Source organism: Uloborus diversus, chromosome 6 (genome assembly GCF_026930045.1).
Source record: "Uloborus diversus isolate 005 chromosome 6, Udiv.v.3.1, whole genome shotgun sequence".
Classification (NCBI taxonomy): Eukaryota; Metazoa; Arthropoda; class Arachnida; order Araneae; family Uloboridae; genus Uloborus; species Uloborus diversus.
The window spans coordinates 42,653,374-42,672,948 of NC_072736.1; the positions used below are offsets into that span (position 1 = coordinate 42,653,374).

Sequence of the window (19,575 nt, forward strand, 5' to 3'; positions counted from 1 at the left end):
CAAATAAATAAATGAAAATCTTAATGTCGACTAGGTTTAGAAAAGTGACAGGAATTTATGATCCAAAGTAAATTACTTCATTGGTTCTATTCCAAAAAAAAAAATCAAAGTATTATTTTAGCCATTATACTATTTCCCCTAGGAAATATTTTGTTATCTTGCAATCAGTTAAGACAATTCTTTCAAATGAATAAAGCATAAATCACTGAAATGATTTTTCACAAACACATACAAATCACAGAAAAAGACATAACAGGATGAAGGTCCTTTAGTAGACAACAATAGTAAGCTTGAAAAGCATCTAATTTATAGATTCTTTTAGTCAAACATTTTAAATATACAATGAAAAAATAAAGGTCTAAGCACATTTACACAAAGAAAGTAATTAAATTAAACACAAATATTGAAACAAAAATAGTGAATAATAATGATTAAATATGCAATTTGCAGCAAAAAATTCTAAACCACTTGAGTCAATAAATGTCATAACACAACAAATGAATTGATGAAAGCCATAAGCTGCAAAACATTTTTTTATAGAAATTGTACAGCAAAATGCTGTCTGAACCAAAAGATAAATATTCCATTTTGAAAATCAAAAAACCATTTCATTATCATTTGTTGTAGCACTAATTTCACGAATTACTTCTGCACCAACAGGCACTTGAGAAATATTTGGTGCATCCACTCTTTTTGTACAAACATTTTACATGTGACAAATGAACTTACATTTCTTCAAATTTAAAGGGCGGAAAAAAAAAAGTATTTCACTCAAAATACACATAGTAAAGAAACTCGAAATATTTCGTAGCATTGCTCGATCAATCAAATTGGAATTACCAAATACTTTTCAAAACACTTAAGAGGTCATGCATTAATTATGTCAGGGTCCCCAGGGGTTGGAAAAATCTCTACATACCCTTACTTTAGGGGGAAGGGGCAAACTCATTCTAACACAAGATTTTCCAAGTCAAAATTTCATACTAGAAATCGTGCGGTCAAGTGGTTTGGCAGGGATCATATTTCATTTGCGTCTGGAAGGTAAAAAACGTATTAGGCTGAGCTGCTTTTAACTTGTTTTACAAATAATGAATGGTGTGAAATATAATAAAAGAATCTCACATTGTATGGCATGTTTTACTTTAAATTAGTAGCTCATTACATACAAAAAAAAAAAAAAAAAAAGTAAAAAAAAAAAAAAAACATCCAGTCTGGGTTCCAATTTTTTAGTAACTATTTTTTTGCACAAAAAAGGTTTTTAAAATTTTTTTAACAATTCCAGTAAGGAAAGATTCATTATTTATTATTTTGAAAAACGAAATGGAATCTTACGTACCCTAACATAGGGAGAGGGGGGGGGGGGAGTCAAAATTGCCAAAATCATCCTTACATAATTAATGAATGGCCCCTTAGATAAACAAACAAACAATGAAAGAAAATGTAGCAGATATTACATTTAAAAAAGTCTTTGTCACACCATAGTTTTAATGATTGTACTACAATTTTTAACAAGCAAAAATCAGTTTTACTCAAGAATTATTCTTAACAGTAGCTTTTTTTAGCAATCGTTTGGAAGCAATTTCAGCTAAATTCATCAATGCATGTGCTCCTTCTTCCTCTTCATTGTTCCTGGCCTGTTTTGAAACACTTTTAACTGTGTCACTCAAAATCACAGGTAAAGTTGCATCAGTGCTATTTTTATCATTTCCTGACCAGGTCTCTTCAGCGTCTTCAACACTGCTTTCTGGCTGATTTAGACAGGCACTATAGGTGTGATCTTCACTAGGACTGGTGGTTATGACAGGTTTAGCCGTTTTCATTTTCTTAACTGCTGAACTCTGTGATGATTGCCTGTTAAAATGTAAAAAACAGCTTTAAATTTAACTCTTTCTGCTTGATAACTTATTTCGTCCTTTGGTCATATTCATCTATAACAATGTTTGAAATATAAGCCAGGGCGCCCATATGCAAAATTGTACGAGGGGGCTCAGATATTTTCCCCATGATATAGCACGATATTTTCCCCATGGATTAGCAGGATATTTTCCCCATGGAAACTGATTTCAGTGCAGATTAGAGTTATTAAAATTTGACATTTTTAGTAACTTATTCATTAACGGCTGAAGAAGAAATATCTTTACATTTTTGCAAAGAAAAAAGTACTAAAAGCAAGGAAGACCTAAATTCTAGGGGGGAAGGGCTTGAGCCCCTAATTGCCCCCCCCCCATATGGGCACCCTTGAATATAAGAATAAAAATAAAATACTGCAAAACCTTTGGTACTCGTCACCCTGAACTATGATTTATTTCCTCAGTATTGGAGGAATTTGGGGGGAGGGGGGAGCTTTTTTTAAAAAATTTTTCAAGTTTTGCATAATTGATGCATAACACTTTTGCAAAACCAAACTTTTCTAGACAGAAAATTCTAGAACGAAAAGTAATTTCTACCATAACACGTGCTTAACTTGCTAAAAACAGCTTTCAATTCATTTGTACTTAATTTGTGCATTTATTTCAGAACTGAAAAGTCAAAATAGTGAAAGAAAAATTTAGAAATGTCAAGGTTTTTAAATATAATTCTACATACCTTAGTTCATTCCACCTACCAAATTTGCTGTTGATTTTATTGCAAATCAAAGGCAAATCTTGTGAGATACCAATTTTGAGTGATGTAGAAATCAGTGAGACAGGAGAGTCAAATCTCATCAACTCACAAGGTATAATACCGCAACAAATGATTGTGGTGCAATATGATTAATTGCTGAAAATTTTACTCAAGTATCAAAATCATGCACCAAATTTTCACAAACAGGAAATTTATTTAGGATTTTCTTTTTAAATGTGAGAAATAAGTTGTAAGGCGAGAGATCAACAGAAAAGAGAATGTCCCGAGCAAATTGGGGAGAGTTGGCAATTCTGTGGCTTTTTTAAAATTAGTTATTGTTTAATTTAGAAGCTTCTTTCTTCTTTTCAATCAATAAAATTTATCAGGGCACTGAAATTTCTCTTCACATTGCTAGTTTTTCTCATCTGAAAAAATCAAGTGTTTTGCATTTCAGTACATACAAAGTATGAGTAAAAATTAAGCACTTTAAGGACCCTACAAATCCTGTCCACATATTTTTCAGAATATTCCATAATTTTTGTTACACTTCCATTGTATTCCAGTTCAGTGTTGTGACAATAAACCAGCTTGTTCAATCGTCACGGCGACATAAATTTATTTAGGTAATAATAAGCAAATCAATTTGATTAATCAATACCAAAAGTAGTAAAAATATTATCTCGCTATTTAAACTATTCCCATTTAAAAGCAATAAATTGGATCAGTCAATAATAGAAGGTGAGGAAAGCATTTTAGTCATGTTTAAAAGGATGGTGAAATTGAAATGAACAAAAACAATAATAATAACAAAAGGTTTCAAAATAAGGAATTAAAAAACTAGGGCAGAGTACTTTCAAATAATTACAAGGAATGGCTAAGAAAAATCTCCAAAAAAGTAGCTCAGTGGTCGGAAAAACATTTTTTTTCATTACTTTTTTCTTTTAATGTAGCGACTACAAACTACTTTTGAAATGGAATCGCTTCTTTGCTATTAAAAAAATAATAATAAATAAATAAATAAATAAAAAGCATACATCCACACTGTTTGAGGTTGGGTTTGGGTTCAAAATGTCGCCACCGAAATGTCGCGGGACAAAATGTCGTGGCCAAAATGTCGCTTGTCCAAAATGTCGCCGGGCCGAAATGTCGCCGGGCTGAAACGTCGCCTGTCCAAAATGTCGCCTGTTCAAAATGTCGCCGGGCCAAAATGTCGCCTGTCCAAAATGTCGTAGATCCAAAATTCGCTCATTCACTTGGTAAGAAAAAAGCAAATGTACAAAAATGCTGTTTAACACCAAATTTGCAGAATAAATGATTACTGCCTTTAATGAATGTCACCGTTAAAAACGGGACTGGACTAACTGAGTTTCTTGATAAATTCTAACAAGATTATTCCGTTTTGATTCGCAACTGTCGGCTGTTTTTCAGCAAACAAATAGAATACAAGCGTTACGTTATCTTATTTCTTGTGACTCGCTATCTACCAACTTTAAAACGTTCTGACGGCGTTCAGTTCTGACGTTCGCTAAATTATTTTAAACTTTTCTTCAAGAATAGTGTGCGTTTGTATGTGACCGATTTTTTGGGGCCATTCTACGTCAAAACCTGTAGTAAGAATTCGAACGATACCCGCAAGTACCCATATATAATTTAGGGCTGCGTGGTTTTTTGCGTCAATTCGTTAAGATAGTGGAGTAATTGAGCGTTTTCATCGATATGCGTGACTGTCATTGCTCAAAAAATGATGAACGGAATCAAATAAAATGTTAGGAAGCAGCAGGGGGACAGATTTTGGGGCCAATAACACCAGAGGTGGAGCAATCGAATGTTTTTTTTTCCTTTCTTTTTTATTATCTGTGACTGATATATCTCAAAAAGTAATACAGTAGACCCTCGTGTTCAGCGGGTTTATTTTACGCGGTTTCGATTATACGCGGTTGAAGATTTGACACCTTTATTTTATTTACGCAGATGCGGCAATGCAAATAGGTAACATTTTCCTCTCTTTCAAAAACCAAGCTCCTAACGATTGCAGATTACACATAACTAACTGCATTTTGGTGTGCTAATAATCGAACTTGGGTCCTTGGAGACATTTTATGCGATTGGTTCCAGAGCTTTTTCCATCAAAAGTAAAGTGATTAAACTCACACAGTTCAGAACTCACTGGAAGAAGAGCTTTTAGGAGTGACAAAGGAGGTCAAAACCAACGAGGATACTGACTCTGGTGACACACAACCAAAAACGCTCACATTGAAAATTTTGAACCATTCGTAGACAATAGAAATGATCTTTCCTATTTGTTAGTGAAGGAAGATTCTATCAAGGAAATGACGCAAGTGATCATGGATGCGTTAATGCTCCGCAAAGAATTAGAGGAAAAATTCTTAATGACTACCAAAAGACTATCATAGCCAGCTCTTCTTTATAAACAGAACACGAAATTAGTTTGTTTTCTTTATGCATATTATGCATAAAAATCGATATAAGTACACATTAAACTTATTATACAACTAGTCATCACTACAATGAAGTATTTTTTTATCTAGGGAACCTAATCCCTATTTTGACACTAATATTAGGTCTCAATTTACGCGGTTTCGATTTACGCAGCATTTCCGTGGAACATAACCCCCGCATAAAACGAGGGTACTACTTTGGTCTACTGTACAAAGGTTAAGACAAAATTTGATCTACAGATATATCTTAAAGGGCGAGTTGCTCATTTATTTTTGGCTTCAGTCATCCCAAAAGGATGGATCACTAAATAATTTTTATCGTTTTATGTGACTGCTATATCTCAAGAAGTAATGCGAGGATTCATACAAAAATGTAGCATCCAAGTGAAATTAAACGAAAACAAGACTTATTTTCGTTCTAAGTTGAGTTTCGTAATCGTTTACGTGAGTCAGTGTAATTAAATCAACAATGAAAAATATACTGAATTTAAATATGAGAGGTTGAGCATGATATCAATAAAATCTAAATTAGCCGTGTATTCCTCTCATTCTTGTAGCACTTTAACTAGCGTGGGTGTTAAATAAAAACTGAGTTTGCATTCTTATATAATTTGCATAGTAAAATTTCACTAATTAAAACAGCAATTTTTTCTGAGAGAGAAAAGCTAATTTGTTTATTATTATTATTATCAATATTCTTTTCTTTCTGAATTACCAAGCTATATTGAGCTGGAACTATTACCTTTTGAAACTCATTTTAAAAATAAGTCTAGGTCAAAATTGACCTGAATAATCTCATTGATATCAGTTATTTCACCCTACATTATGAATTTTTTTTTTTCCTACTTAAAATTGGGAAATGTGATTAGCTGAAAAGCGCTACTTCGCAAGCATGAAAGTATCCTCTTGAAAACCTTCAATAAAATAACTGTTCTGAAATCGTCCCGTGATGTTCTATCGAATATATAAATTTCATGAATGCTGAGAATTGAAAATATTTGTTATCGTTTTTCAAAAATCTGAGTGAAAGACACCTGTTTTAGCAGTTACGGGTTTCATTGATTTCAAAAGATTTGACGGTGAACATTTCGGCGTAATTTCATAATTTTACTCATAAAAACGTATGTTTTTCTGAAAACTATTGATTTTCTGGAATTAATCAGATGTTTACGAATTAAGACAGGAGAAAACGTTTGGAATTTTTGAAGGAACTTACTTTGAAAGGCAATTAATCTTCTTTCTCAACTTTTATGCTGAAAAGCATCGACGTACATTTGAATTTTTCGTACTAATTGACCTCGCGAATTTTGGGCTGGCGTCATTTTTGACCGCCGACATTTTGGACTGCCGACATTTTGGGCCGGCGACATTTTGGACTGGTGACATTTTGGGCCGACGACATTTTGGACTGGCGACATTTTAGACCGGCGACATTTTGGTCCGGCGACATTGTGGACCGGCGACATTTTGGGCCGGCGACATTGTGGACCGGCGACATTTTGGGCCGGCGACATTTTGGACCGGCGACATTTTGAACCGGCGACATTTTGGCCGCGACATTTTGGGCGTATACCTTGAGGTTGAGCCAATTTTGGCCATTCTAAGCCATTTATTACAATTTTTATGAATATTCTCTGCAAGAAAGGGTTAAAAAGTTGAAGGAATTCAACCTGCAAATTCTTAATCCTTTCTTGCCAGTGAATATTTAATTCAAGAAGTGCAACTCGGCTACTTGAAAATGTAAAAAGGAAGCAGTCATAATTTGAATACATTTTACAAAGACATACATGTACGTAAAATTGATTAGATGAGTGACATTAAATTGCAATGTGTCATATTTTTACTCACTTTAGACGTAATTTTTTACGAAGGAACCTATGATGAAATTGTAAGGAATCACTCTCGGATTCTTCACTGATATCTGTTGAAAAAATAAAAACACTTTATTTCAATAGGGAAACAAAACATTTGAAATACATAATATAAAATTATACAAGCTTTTGACATTAAGGAAATATAATTATGAATTAATTTAACAAAGACATAATAAGTAACATTGAATAATTTCTCATTCATGTGTTGCCTCTTTAATGCAGCTGTCAGTTGTATGAGTTTTTTAAAAGTTGCAACAAAAAATACATAAAAATTAACTTTTCTTAATTTTTATCTATGTCTCACTTTCAGAGGATCATTATGCGTTTGCAAAATTTCACCCCTAAGGCTTTTTTTTCACCGCTATTTCTTCAAAACCAGTCTTAATCTTTATAAAATACTGATGTACTTTTTTTTTTAAGTACAAACATTTTAGAATGAGATTGAAAATATTATTGCCAATAATCTGTACAAATGAAAACAATCTTTGAAGCATTCCAACAAATGGGAGAATGGTAAAGCATGTAAGTTTCATATAGTTCATTTTCTTTTCACTTTTACTTCTGTTAACAGCTTTTCACTGGAATATTAAATGAAATTAATGATGGGTGCTATAATGAGGACTGATGTAATGAGGGGTTACTGCATACGTAATTTGTACATCAAGAATATTAGAGCTGATAGAATTGTGATTTTTTTGTTTTGTGGGTGCTTTTTCAATAAAGGTAGATACAAACCACAGTATACAAGATTATGCTACCTTGTGCAGGTAAACGGCAGTACCTACAGAAATGAGTCTTCGATATATTAGAACAAATGCATTTTGGATTCAATACTAACAGTAGGAATATGTTGGAGGGTTTTTTTTTTTCCAGTTTTTTCTTCAAAAAAAAAAAAAAAAAAGCAAGTCTGTACAAAAAGCTTATACAATAAATTACAAAAATGCTAAAAAATCAAAAATTCACAGTAACTGCAATTGTTAAAAAAAGCATATTAAGAAAAACAAAATGACTAAACAAAATGTGCAAACTTTTGTATTTGATAAAATAAACAAACTTATCACAGTAAAAATTGGTCCACTAATAAATAGGATTTTCCATGAGCATCATGATTTCAAGATCAAGGTTTATCAGACAACGAAAACTTATCTACCACAACATCAAAATGTTTTCAAAGGATCTAGACAAGAAATACTCCAATCACACCTTACCAATGTTTATGGTTTGTGAAAGTTTGATTGCCACTCACCAGAAGAATTTTTTCAAAACATAAAAATAAATTTTAACTGATATAGGGGTAACGTTTGATAGCGTTGCTTAAAAGGTGATAGACAAGAAGAAATGCAATTTTCTGTTAACAATTTAAGATTCCTTGCAATCTCTGTGATGTAGAACTTAGAAGTATACATAATGTTCAAAGCCCAGTAAATTTACTAAGTCTCTCAAAAAGAAAAAACCTTGCTGTGTGTAAACCGATACTCATAATGGGAGTTCCTACATTAGCTATATATTTAGCGGTGGATACAAGGAGAGGGTCATAGGGTCATGACCCCCCCCCCCCCCACACACAAACTGCTTACAACAGTGTCTGTCAACATTATGTTCGTACACTTTACGATTAAAATGCAAATGGTTTCAGTATTCCTTTCCATTCATTAATTATTTTTGAGAGTAATATATTTGAAACTAACTGCGTTGCCCGGCTTCGCCCTGTCTACTTTGAAAATAAAAATTGTGTCAAGTGACGTATATTCAACAATCAGGCTTAAATAAAAGAAGAAAAAACCATCATGCAAAATTTCCCCTCCAAACAATGATGACAGATATTAAAATACTTATAAGAAATTTAAATGAGAAAGATGAATTTAAAAAGCGTAACCATGGAAACACAAAGTAAAATAAGTTTCAGAATTGAAAATGAGAAAGATGGAAATGAACAATGGTTTCAAAAAGCATTATCATGGAAACGGAAAATAAAATGGTTAAAAACTTGTATAGAGAACAGATTTTTGAACTTCATTTAATTCGCTTGTAACTTTTTTCTAATAAAGATAGAGGGTTAAACTTTCGACCATAGGTAGAGTTAGATCTGGAGTAAAAAAAAGCAACTCTTTCCAATGGTGTCAAAAAGAAAACTGTGGGAATAATCCCTTCACTTTCTATTGATAGATTTAATGAAGAAAATAGTGCCTAAATTTCAGCTAAGCCTAAAAACATTCGAGCTAAAAATGCAAATAACTCCCGTCGTAATTAAGTTAGATCATTGAAGCAAATAGAGCACGGAAAATTCTACTCTTTCCGACGATATATAATATTAATATGTGCAAGTAATTTTTCTCCCCTATCATCGGGAATTTATGAGAAAATTGGGCCTTAATTGGAATAAAAAAAAGAACTATTCATCGAATTTTTTTCGAACTGCTCTGCAAACTTTTTCAGGACTTAAAGGAACAAACTGAAAATTTCAAAGAAATCGGCCGGGTAGTTCTCCAGTTTTGCGAGTTCAAACACACAGACGCTTTTTGGGGACTTCATTTTATACTATGTAGAGATACTACTGCTTTTCATTGCTTATGAAATTAATTGTAAGGTCTATGCTCTATTAGGTGCTTTATTTCTGGCAGTTGGTGCTTTTTATGGACAACAAAGCAGTTTCAGAACAGGGTTGGGTTTTTTGCCGGCAAAAAGGTATTTTTGCTGGGACAGTGGAAAAAAACCATGGCAAAAATGGAAAAAAACGGCAAAAACCTAATTGCAAATAAAGTAGCATTATATTATTAATCAAGAAATAGTGACAATATAATATAAATAATGCACTTTAATATTTTAGTTATGTCTCTCCATGTTACTTCTAATTTATAAGGTGAAAAATAAATTAAAAACAAATGTTGGGGTTGCAAAACTTAAGATTTTAAATGTTTGCTAAAACAATTTTTTCAGAATGAGCCAACTTTTATTTCTTTTATTTTATAGTTGCATCTTGATTAAGTATACTTTATATAGATATTTAGTATTCTGTAAAAAATGCTATGATAAACAAGCTAATTACATTTTTATTGTAAGTTAATTATTTGTCTTAGATGTTACTAACTGAAATTTTATGTTAGTGTTTAAAAATTTAAAAGTAAAAATGCTCCATAACTTTAAAAGTAAGTTAAACCTTAAATTTTTTTAAACTATAAAATAATTGAATTAAAATTTTATCAACATCTTTTCATGCTTTTACTTTTATATAAAAAGGAAAAAAACTGTCCGTAAGTTGTTAACACAAAATCTATTTTTGTCACTTTGGCAAAAACCTATTTTTGCCAGGCGGTAAAAACCGTGGTTTTTTTCATGTTTTTTCCGCCGCCGGCAAAAACTTGCCAACCCTGTTCAGAAGTGTTCCATACCCAAACCCATAGGTTCGTTTATAGCAGGGCTGTCCAACTGCAAAGAGCCTATGGACCAGAATTCCGCTCACTGATAACCTGGCGAGCCGCAGTTTGAAAAATTTGAACAATAACTTCTTACCTCTTATACAATAACAATCAATAATTGAATTATTAATTATAAAACAATGAAACAGAAGGATTATAAAAAAATTTGCTTATATTTTAATGGGAAAATTGAGACCGATTCGCTTTCTTTACAAGTGCAGGAGTGTCAACATCGATGGCCATCAACAAAAGCCGTAGAGTCAGTGAGGGCGGTCTTTATTTTTGACCAATTGCAAGTAGGTTTTACTTATTTGAAATGTTTCTTTCTTCCCTCCCTGTCTCCCCCAGTCAAACGTGAGGCAATGCTATTTCTAAGAATTTGTTTGAACACCAGCGATCAGAGTAGGACTGCTTGACCCTAACCTGTTGATGTCCTGTATCATTTTCTCCCAATACGAAAGGGAATCTCAATATGATAGGAATGAAAGAACGCTCAAGAGGAAATTTCGGGGATCCAGGCTTGACCAAGAATGGTAGTCTTGGATGCTTCTTGATAGCATAAAATTTCGAAAAAAGAAATATGCCGAAGAAGAAATTGGCGAGCCGCACAATGAGTGCTGACAGGCCGCCAGTTGGACAGCCCTGGTTTATAGGGGTCATTTTTTAGCATGACTCCCCCCACCCTAAAATGGTAGTCTGTACGGATACAGGCAACCATTCCCCCTATATATATATATTACTATAGGAGTTTAAAGAACATGCAGCCCTAAAAAACTGTAACAAAGCCCTTTTACTCATAACAAAGCCCTTTTACTCATAACAAAGTTACTATGGAATATTTTGAGCTACATTTTTGATATCCACAACATCACTGGATAAACTGATACTTTTACGTTACAGGTAAATCACTTGGCTAGGCAACTTGTTAACCTCTATAATTTTATATTTTAAAGATTACCATGCTAAAATTATATTAGCTGAATGCCAGCCTCCATCATGTCTGCAATCAAAAGTCAAGTATAGCTGGGAGTCAGTCATGTTAAGGTAAAAATATCATGGCATTCAGTCACATTCTTTATGTCTAGGTAAATTCACCCCTCCTTCCTTCCCTTCTCCATAAAAAAAAAGCTTGCATACATATTTTTAGCAATAAGCCTACCTCATAAATTTATATTGCTGATAATATTATCACACTTATCAAAACTGCAAAGCTCTTATCTGCACAGCTCACATTGATAGGTTTTTACACAGATAGGTTTTTAAGCATCAAGATGAAATTATTTTTATAACTGCCATGGCTTCCATATTTAGTCCACATTTGTGGCCAATACTAAGGACATTTGTTTTGTCATACTTATAACTTATTCTTCTTCATCAATATTAGTGGAACTTGCCAAACCTTTCCAGAAAGAACTATACAAGAATGTTTATTCTGAATGCCAGAAGTAGCAGAAAAACCATGTTAGTCTAAAAGAGGATGTCTGCTCCCAAGAATTTTTGTAAGTTATGTTATTCACCTTATGTTCAAAATACGCAACAATTTCAAACATCAAACATTTTAATCTATTTAAGATCAAACAGTGCAAAGACATAGGAAATCTCAGTACTTTGAACTGATACATTAGGGCCATTCTTCAATGTGAGCATTGTGGCAGCAGCATCAACTTCTGGATCTAAAGGTTAAAAAGTTTTCAAATAAATATAAATAATTTTGAGTTTAAAATACATACAAAACCCTATGAACATATATATATATATATATATATATTAGGGTCGCAGACACGTAAACATTCATAATTGATTTTGCTGCTTTTAATCCTTCAATAAAGTAAAAATTGAAAATTATTCAGGAATTGATATTTTCAATTGACTTTAATAGCCGTTATATTGCAATATTGAATGGCTAAAATCAGGCCCAATGAGAAGTCCTGTCAGCCTAGCCAGAAACTAGGGCCCGTTTCTTGAGGGTGGTCCGGTTCATAATTGGAGTAGTATAAATTTAGCAAGTTTCAGGGGATGGAGGGGGGGTCCAGAGACCAAACTGGCAAGGGGCACACCTTGGCTCTCGGCGGCCCTGATTAAAATAGAACCATACGATCTTTACTTTTCAGAACATAGCTTTTTATATTAGTTCAAAATATCATTAAAGAAGTACTTTTTAGCAGTTTTCAAAGCATGTCAAAAGTACTTACTACCAGGTGTTTAAAAAATGTGCGCTATTACTTGTGTTCCCTTTTTAAACAGCAAAAGCAATTTCAGCATGCTTTGGAGAAATATAGTTGTAAGAACCAGGCTGCATGCAAAAACATTTCACACAGAAAACATTCACATTATTTGAAAAACATTTTGTTTTTTGTTTCTGGAAAATCCTAAGACAATCCTCAAAAACATTACTTTCTATTACATTTATTTATTTTTTTTCTTTATTTTTTTTTCATTATTATTTTTTTATTTGGAAAAAACTGTATAGGTAGGTAGGGAAAGATTTTTATCTGGAAGCTGTTACTTTTAATACAAGATTTAGAGCAAGTAAATCTACAATTTTTAACTATACTTTCAATACACCACTTTACTCATTGAGTGTCATGCATAAACAACTGCATTGAAAGACATACAAAAGGTTTTTAAATTAAAATATGCAAGTATTAATTACCTTTCATACTACTAGCAAGGCGACGAGAAAGAAAAGGGAAAAGCTCTGAAATAAAGGAAACATAGATTACCATTAATAAGTACCTAATTAAATGCTGGCAGTAATAATGCTTGAATTAACCCAATGGAATCAGATGTAAATGTCCAGGCATATACTTGATGCCTGTGAAACTCATACTAAGATTCCATTGGGTTGAAAAAGGATTAAAAAATGCAAAATAAATCAAGAATCAGTTCAAAATAAATTAGAAGTTATTTCCATTTAAAAACTTTTTCATTAAACAGAGATGTAAACAAATTATACCTGGAGAAGGAATCTGCAATGATTGCTGCGAGGATACTAAAAGACATGGCTTGAATTCACTGAAGAAAAATAAGAATACAAATCATTACAAATGATTAAAATCACATTTTTGTCTTTCAAATTATGATGGATAAAGTATCAAAGTGTTAAAAAAAAATGGCATTCTAGATTTATTTTTTTCTTTCATGAAAGTAAAGCACCATTTTAAAACCATTTTAGTAATAGAAAAATTTTGCATCAATATACCATCAAGACACTAAGCTAATCCACATAACAAGAGAGAATGTATCTTCATCTAAAGCTATCAATCCAATAAGAGGCTAATAACGCTTACAGCAGGAAGAATTCGTGAATTATCCAGTACCAAGACCTCAATGAAGAATAATTCGATCATGTAACCAATTTTATGCAAAAGAGAAATAAATTTTTACCGAAAAGCAGTACTCAAAAATTAAACCTATTTTCCAAAAAAGTGAAGAAAACAAAGGTCCATTCAGACGCAAATTGGACCCACTTTGTGGTCCCTTCATAAAACTCTTTTTTGTAAAAGGTGCCACTACACAAAATTTCATGCCTAAAATTATACCTTTCACATAATTTCATTTGCAGGGTTGCCAACTGCTCCGTATTTTCGAAGTAGCTCCGCAAAAATAGCCAGACTCTGCATTTCCCATTTCGTCTTAATTCTGACCAGGCTTACAAAAGATTTTAATAAAATCTACTTAATTTTTATTATATTTTGCTATTTTATCATAACAGTCATGCAAATATGGGAAATTAAAGATGCTTATACTCAAAGAATGATACAGTGTTTAAAGCTGATTTATTAATTTAAAAAAAACTATCTTTATGCTAGTGCTTAAAATGATTATTGAAGCTCAAAAAATTTTACATAAGAAGTTAATTTGTTTTTTATATTGATTTTTAGACAAAATACCGAGCTGCTCCGCAAAATATCAAAATGCTCCTCAAAATCACCACAGATGCTCCTCAAATAGCTCCACCAATCAATTCATCTCAAAGCAAAACATCAATAAAAAAACAGAACTCCAGCTTCCAAGTCATTCTCAGTTCTTAATGCCAAAGGGATTTTTAGATCAGAATTGTGACAGCTAAACATGCTCAATATGACAGGGTTTCTTTTTAACAAAAAATATGTAAAATAAAAGGCCTTTTTTTCAACAAAAAGAAAACATTCAGGAAAATGTCCTATTTTCACAAAATGCAGACCAAAAAATAAAAACCTGGGTCAACCTCTGCAAAATGACTGGCATGTATACCAATCCCCTGTATTACAAACAGGAATAATTTTTTAAGAACCGTATAAGGATAAAAATACCAAAAATTTTCAATTTAAGGATTTTGTTCAAATGAGAATAAAATTGCACAATGCTCACAATCTACTGATCATTGATCTTATGGAGAAGATACTGAACTTGTGTACCAAATGTTTATCACAAATAATAGTCCTTCAATTCAGAAGTACTTCTCAGTCATATTTTTACAGCATTATTCCTCCTTTTTTATTACTTTTAAAGTTAATTTGATCAAAAATAAAGGTAACTTTCTTTAAAATGTATCTTTTAAGTATAGGCCTTGTTTGTTAATTGCTTGTGCTAATGCATTAATTGGAAATTTTTTCATAAATTTACTTGGAGGTAATAGCAAATGACAAGAAAATAAAATACACTTAAAAAAAATAATAATCATGAACATATTTACCTCTCTGATTTTCCATTCTGACAATGTGATGGAGACATGCAGGTAAAATTACTAAATTCTACATTTGCCATACTTGGAGCTTTTTGTAAGGCCTGTATAAGATTGGGACGGAACTCTGGATCAATGCACCACAATGAACCTTTTCCCACATTCTGCAAAATTTAGAATTTAGAAAGCGAATTTCAAACAAAAAATCAGGGAAAAATATTTCAGTATAGTAAAAACTGAATATGAAAAAATATATATTATAAAAAATTCATTTAATTCTCAAAACAAAATATTTGTGATGCCAGTTCAATGATTTTTTTTAGCTATCCAGCTGAAATATTTCGCAATAAACTGCAACAATTTTTCATACCACCAGTATTTTGCAACATTTTTGCAGCAAAATAACTGCAAACACAAATTAATGCTTGTGCAATAGGGTAGGTCGAAAAACTTTTTTTTTTCTAATCAATTTCTAATAAGCGGAAAACTTGAGCAAGGGCATCCTAATAATGAGAAAAATAATTAAAAAATTTATAAACAATTTTTGAAATTGCGTCAAAGCCCTCAAGTTGAGAAAAAAACAGAAAAATTCGGCAATTTTTAACGACACATATTTTTTTCAAAACAAAATTTACTTCATTTCTAATGGTATAAAAAAATACACTTTGTAGTTACTGAAACGTACATAAAAACTTGGGGGCACATTGTAGATAATTTGAATTTGTGCAGAAAGCCTTAAAATACCATTTTTTAAGTAAAAGTCATATTATTTAAAAAATTCTTAAGCTGACATAAAGCTATAAAAATATACTACAGTGAAACCTGTGTATGACAATACTGTCTGTAACGGCAACCTGTCTATAACAATATATATATATATTTTTTTTTCCTCAGCAAAATGTCAGCATGAATAATCAAACTGTCTATAACGATAACCTGTCTATGATGATACTTTTTTAGGTCAGAACAGTATTGTTGCAGACACGTTTTACTGTATTTAACATCTGTTTTATTGTTTTAAATACATTTTTCTTATGATGAAATGACAGAGGACCCACCATGTACAGACCCTCACCATGTTTTTTTTTGGGGGGGGGGGACAGGTATAAATTCAAAGGAACTTTCTACGAACCCCAGCCCTCGTCCAGCCCCCCAAATGTATAAATGTATTTATTTCTCAAAGCCCTGGAGGGGGAGGGGGCAACAAACATCCCCTGAACCCCTGAATGATGGACCTAATCAGGTAGCAGTGGCAGCAAGTCGAGTCCAGCTCACCACCCTGCCCAATCAACCAACGAATTTGGGTGTGATTCATTGTGCTGAAGTTCTTTAAATTCTGACTTTGTATCAAAAATTCTTGACCTGATAGCTATTTACTATCAAGACCTTCTGGGTTTTCATGCTTGAGACAGTTTCTTGCAGCCTCTGTCACAAGTTTTGCACATCTTCCTACTGTTTGAGTGTGGTGGTATCAGGTTACACTTGAGCCGATCAAAAATTTCAGTATAATCTGTGGCTTGAAAATTAATCAATGAAAGCTTGAAGAATCCTGGTGGCTCATTTCAAGCTTTCAGTGCTCTCCTGTAGCCTAATTCTCGAATGTGCTGTATGTAGTTCAATATCATCGCCACATCATATTCTCTGGATGACAAAAGAACGAGTTTCTACGAATGATGGGATCAAGGATTCCTTTTAATGTTACTCGGTAAACGTCTCGTTGTTTGAATGACCTTCAGTATATGCTTTGGACCGTCTTTCACGGTGTAATGTCAAACCTTATAGTACCAAACCAAACAGGACCATTGGTCTTTACCATAATTTTTCCAGTATCTGCATTGCTGTTGTTTTAAACTAATTTAGGAAATATTAAAGTCCTAACACTCAATTAACATAGTTAACCATAGGGACTAATTGAGGAGTCTGAGATTCTTAACAGTTAAATCTGGATCACTTGTTGAAATTTCTTTACTTGGAGTATGGAAATTTCAACAAAAATGTGAAATTTCCGTGCCTTACTCAGTCAGTAGAGAGGTGTATAAAACTTGTGACAGAAACTGGCAGAAAAGTTTGCGGGCATAAAAACCTAGATGGTTTTATTAAGTAGACAACATTCAGATGAAGATCTTTGATGACAAATTTTAAACTAAGTCAAATTTTTCTTAACTTAAACAGAAAAATCACACACAAATTGGTTGATTGGGTAGGGTGTTTGTGTGGAGAAGGGGGGGGGGGGGGGGGGGGGGGGGTCAGAGTACTCGACTGGATGGTAAATCCACATGGTGAGTCCTGAGTCATTTTGACATAATGGAAAAACAAGTAAAGCATTAAAATGGATGTTTAACATTTATTGAAAGCCAGAACTCTGTCATATTTGATACCACTTGAATATTTGATACCACACTCAATCGGTAGAGAGGTGAGCAAAACTTGAGACAGAGGATGAAGGAAAATGCCTCAAGCATGAAAACCGAGAAGGTTTTCATAGTAAATAACAATCAGATCAAAAACAGTTGATACCAATTCAGAAATTAAAGAACTTCAGCACAATTAATCACATCCAAATTGGTTGTTTGATTGGGAAGGTGGTGAGTGGGACTCGACTAGCCGCCCCCACCACGTGATTGGGCCTGCCATTTAGGGAGTCAGGGAGTGGTTCATTGCCCCCCCCCCCTGCACAGCACAGTTTGAGAAATAAAAATGTATTTACATTTTGGTGTGCATGCGTTTTGCTGTTTTCTGTTGAATTTGCATCCTTTGACACCCCCCCCCCCCGCTCTGGAAAAATTTGAAATGACGGGCTTGCACGTGGTGGGTCCTCAGTCATTTCATCATATGAGAAATGTATTTAAAACATTAAAACACATTTTTAATAGAATAATTTCATAGCTTTATGTCAGCTTAAGAATTTTTGAAATAATATGACTTTTACTTAAATGGTATTTTAAGGCTTTCTGCGCGAATTCAAATTATCAACACAATGTGCCCCCAAGTTTTTTCTGTACATTTTAGTAACTACAAAGTGTATTTTTTATACTTTTAGAAATGAAGTAAATTATTTTTTGAAAAATTGATATAAGTCTTTAAAAATTGCCGATTTTTTCTATTTTTTCTCAATTTGAGGGCTTTTGTGTGATTTCAAATTTTTTTAATAATTTTCAATTATTTTACTTGTTATTAGGATGCCCATGCGCAAGTTTTCCGCACTATTAGAAACTGATTAGGAAAAAAATTTGTTTTTCGACCCACCCTATTGTACCAGTATGCTTGTACTGTGTTATATGCAGACAAATGCAAATTTTGCATGCTTGTCAAGTCAACTTAAGATAATAGAAAGTTATCCAAAAATAAAATGTAAAAATATATTATATTATAAACTAAGGGGGAAAACTTAAAAACCAAACATTTGAGTGATTACAATCAATTAGCATAAATGTAACTTTTATTGTCAGAAAATATAATTCTTTGATATCCCTCTGATTCAAAACAATATTACTTCTAAAGGTCATTTAGAACTGAATCTGGAAACACATCAAAATAAAACAGCTCATGTTGGACTATTTAACTTTGCTTTAAGAGGCATTGGAAAACTGCAAAGTAAAGTTTGAAAGAAAAAAAAAGCAATAGTAGCAATCGAAAGGAATAAGGCTAGGAAAAATTAGTAAAAGTCAAGTTACCTGTCCTTTCTCCTTTTCAACTTTACGAAAACACTTGCTCAATGATAAGTTATGTCGAACTGAATTTTTCCAACCAGTAGGAGCATTTTGGAAGTATGGGAAATGAGTCAATATCCAGTTATAAATGTCTTTCACGGGTAAAGCTTTGTGTAGTGAATCTTCAATGGCCATGAAAATAAGACAACTAAAGGAGAAGGGGGGTTTAGAGCTAGCATGAAGTGTAGGGTTATAAGGCGAATGTGTGGACAAGCTTTCAACAGTTTGTTCTCCCCCAAATCCATTGACAGTCACATGTTCAATTGCGTCATCTAAACAGTCGCTCGATGGTGTGTCACTGAGGACATCTTCGCCTTCAATGCCGTAGGTACCCATTTGGAAGTTTTTAAGCAAATTTGTATCTTGTAACCATGCCAAACTAGTGAGCTCATCATCGTCAATCCCATTGGATTCTTTCCCATGACCCGCGCTCAGCAAACCATTGGGAATTGCCGACTTGCCAATTGCAATTGTACCATTAAAGATATGCTTTAGGCTTGTGGTCATGGCAATGAGAGACTTATCTTCAGCAGGCTGATCTTCAACAGCCATAAAGGAACAAACTTAACCACTGAAAAAAAAAGATAACAAAAAATCACATTTTTTTACCAGTATGAATCTAAATAACAATGTCAATATAAATAATGCATTAGGGATGCACAATCTTTATACTGCCCTTTAAGCCCCACACCCCCTAGAGTAGGCTTGCCAGATTTCTGAAATATTCAACAGAGACACCCGGAATACGCTCCCCCCCCCACCCACCATCGTAGCAAGTATTTAAAGGAGTTCTAACCCCTGTTTCAGAAGGTAGTTCATTCTCAATGCTATGAATAAATGGTTACC

General features: G+C 33.1%; 1 protein-coding gene across 1 annotated transcript; it reads right to left on the reverse strand.

The window, feature by feature from the left end:
- Positions 1–1,529: 1,529 nt before the first annotated feature.
- Positions 1,530–19,281, reverse strand: LOC129224364 (forkhead box protein N3-like). The gene is made up of 7 exons (XM_054858806.1): positions 18,694–19,281; positions 15,032–15,183; positions 13,310–13,368; positions 13,007–13,051; positions 11,961–12,026; positions 6,912–6,984; positions 1,530–1,851 (listed from the first exon to the last, which is right to left on the reverse strand). The coding sequence occupies exons 1-7, from the start codon at positions 19,279–19,281 to the stop codon at positions 1,530–1,532; spliced, it is 1,305 nt and encodes a 434-aa protein (XP_054714781.1).
- Between the last annotated feature and the right edge of the window lie 294 nt (positions 19,282–19,575).

What these genes read in the sequence shown, in the direction of transcription:
- LOC129224364 (XM_054858806.1), bottom strand. Translation starts at nt 19,281, where the DNA reads ATGGCTGTTGAAGATCAGCCTGCTGAAGATAAGTCTCTCATTGCCATG. An exon ending in TTGAAAAGGAGAAAGGACAG is followed by an intron (nt 15,184 to 18,693) that starts GTAACTTGACTT and finishes TAAATTTTGCAG; the next exon opens with AATGTGGGAAAAGGTTCATT. An exon ending in ATTGCAGATTCCTTCTCCAG is followed by an intron (nt 13,052 to 13,309) that starts GTATAATTTGTT and finishes CCTTTATTTCAG; the next exon opens with AGCTTTTCCCTTTTCTTTCT.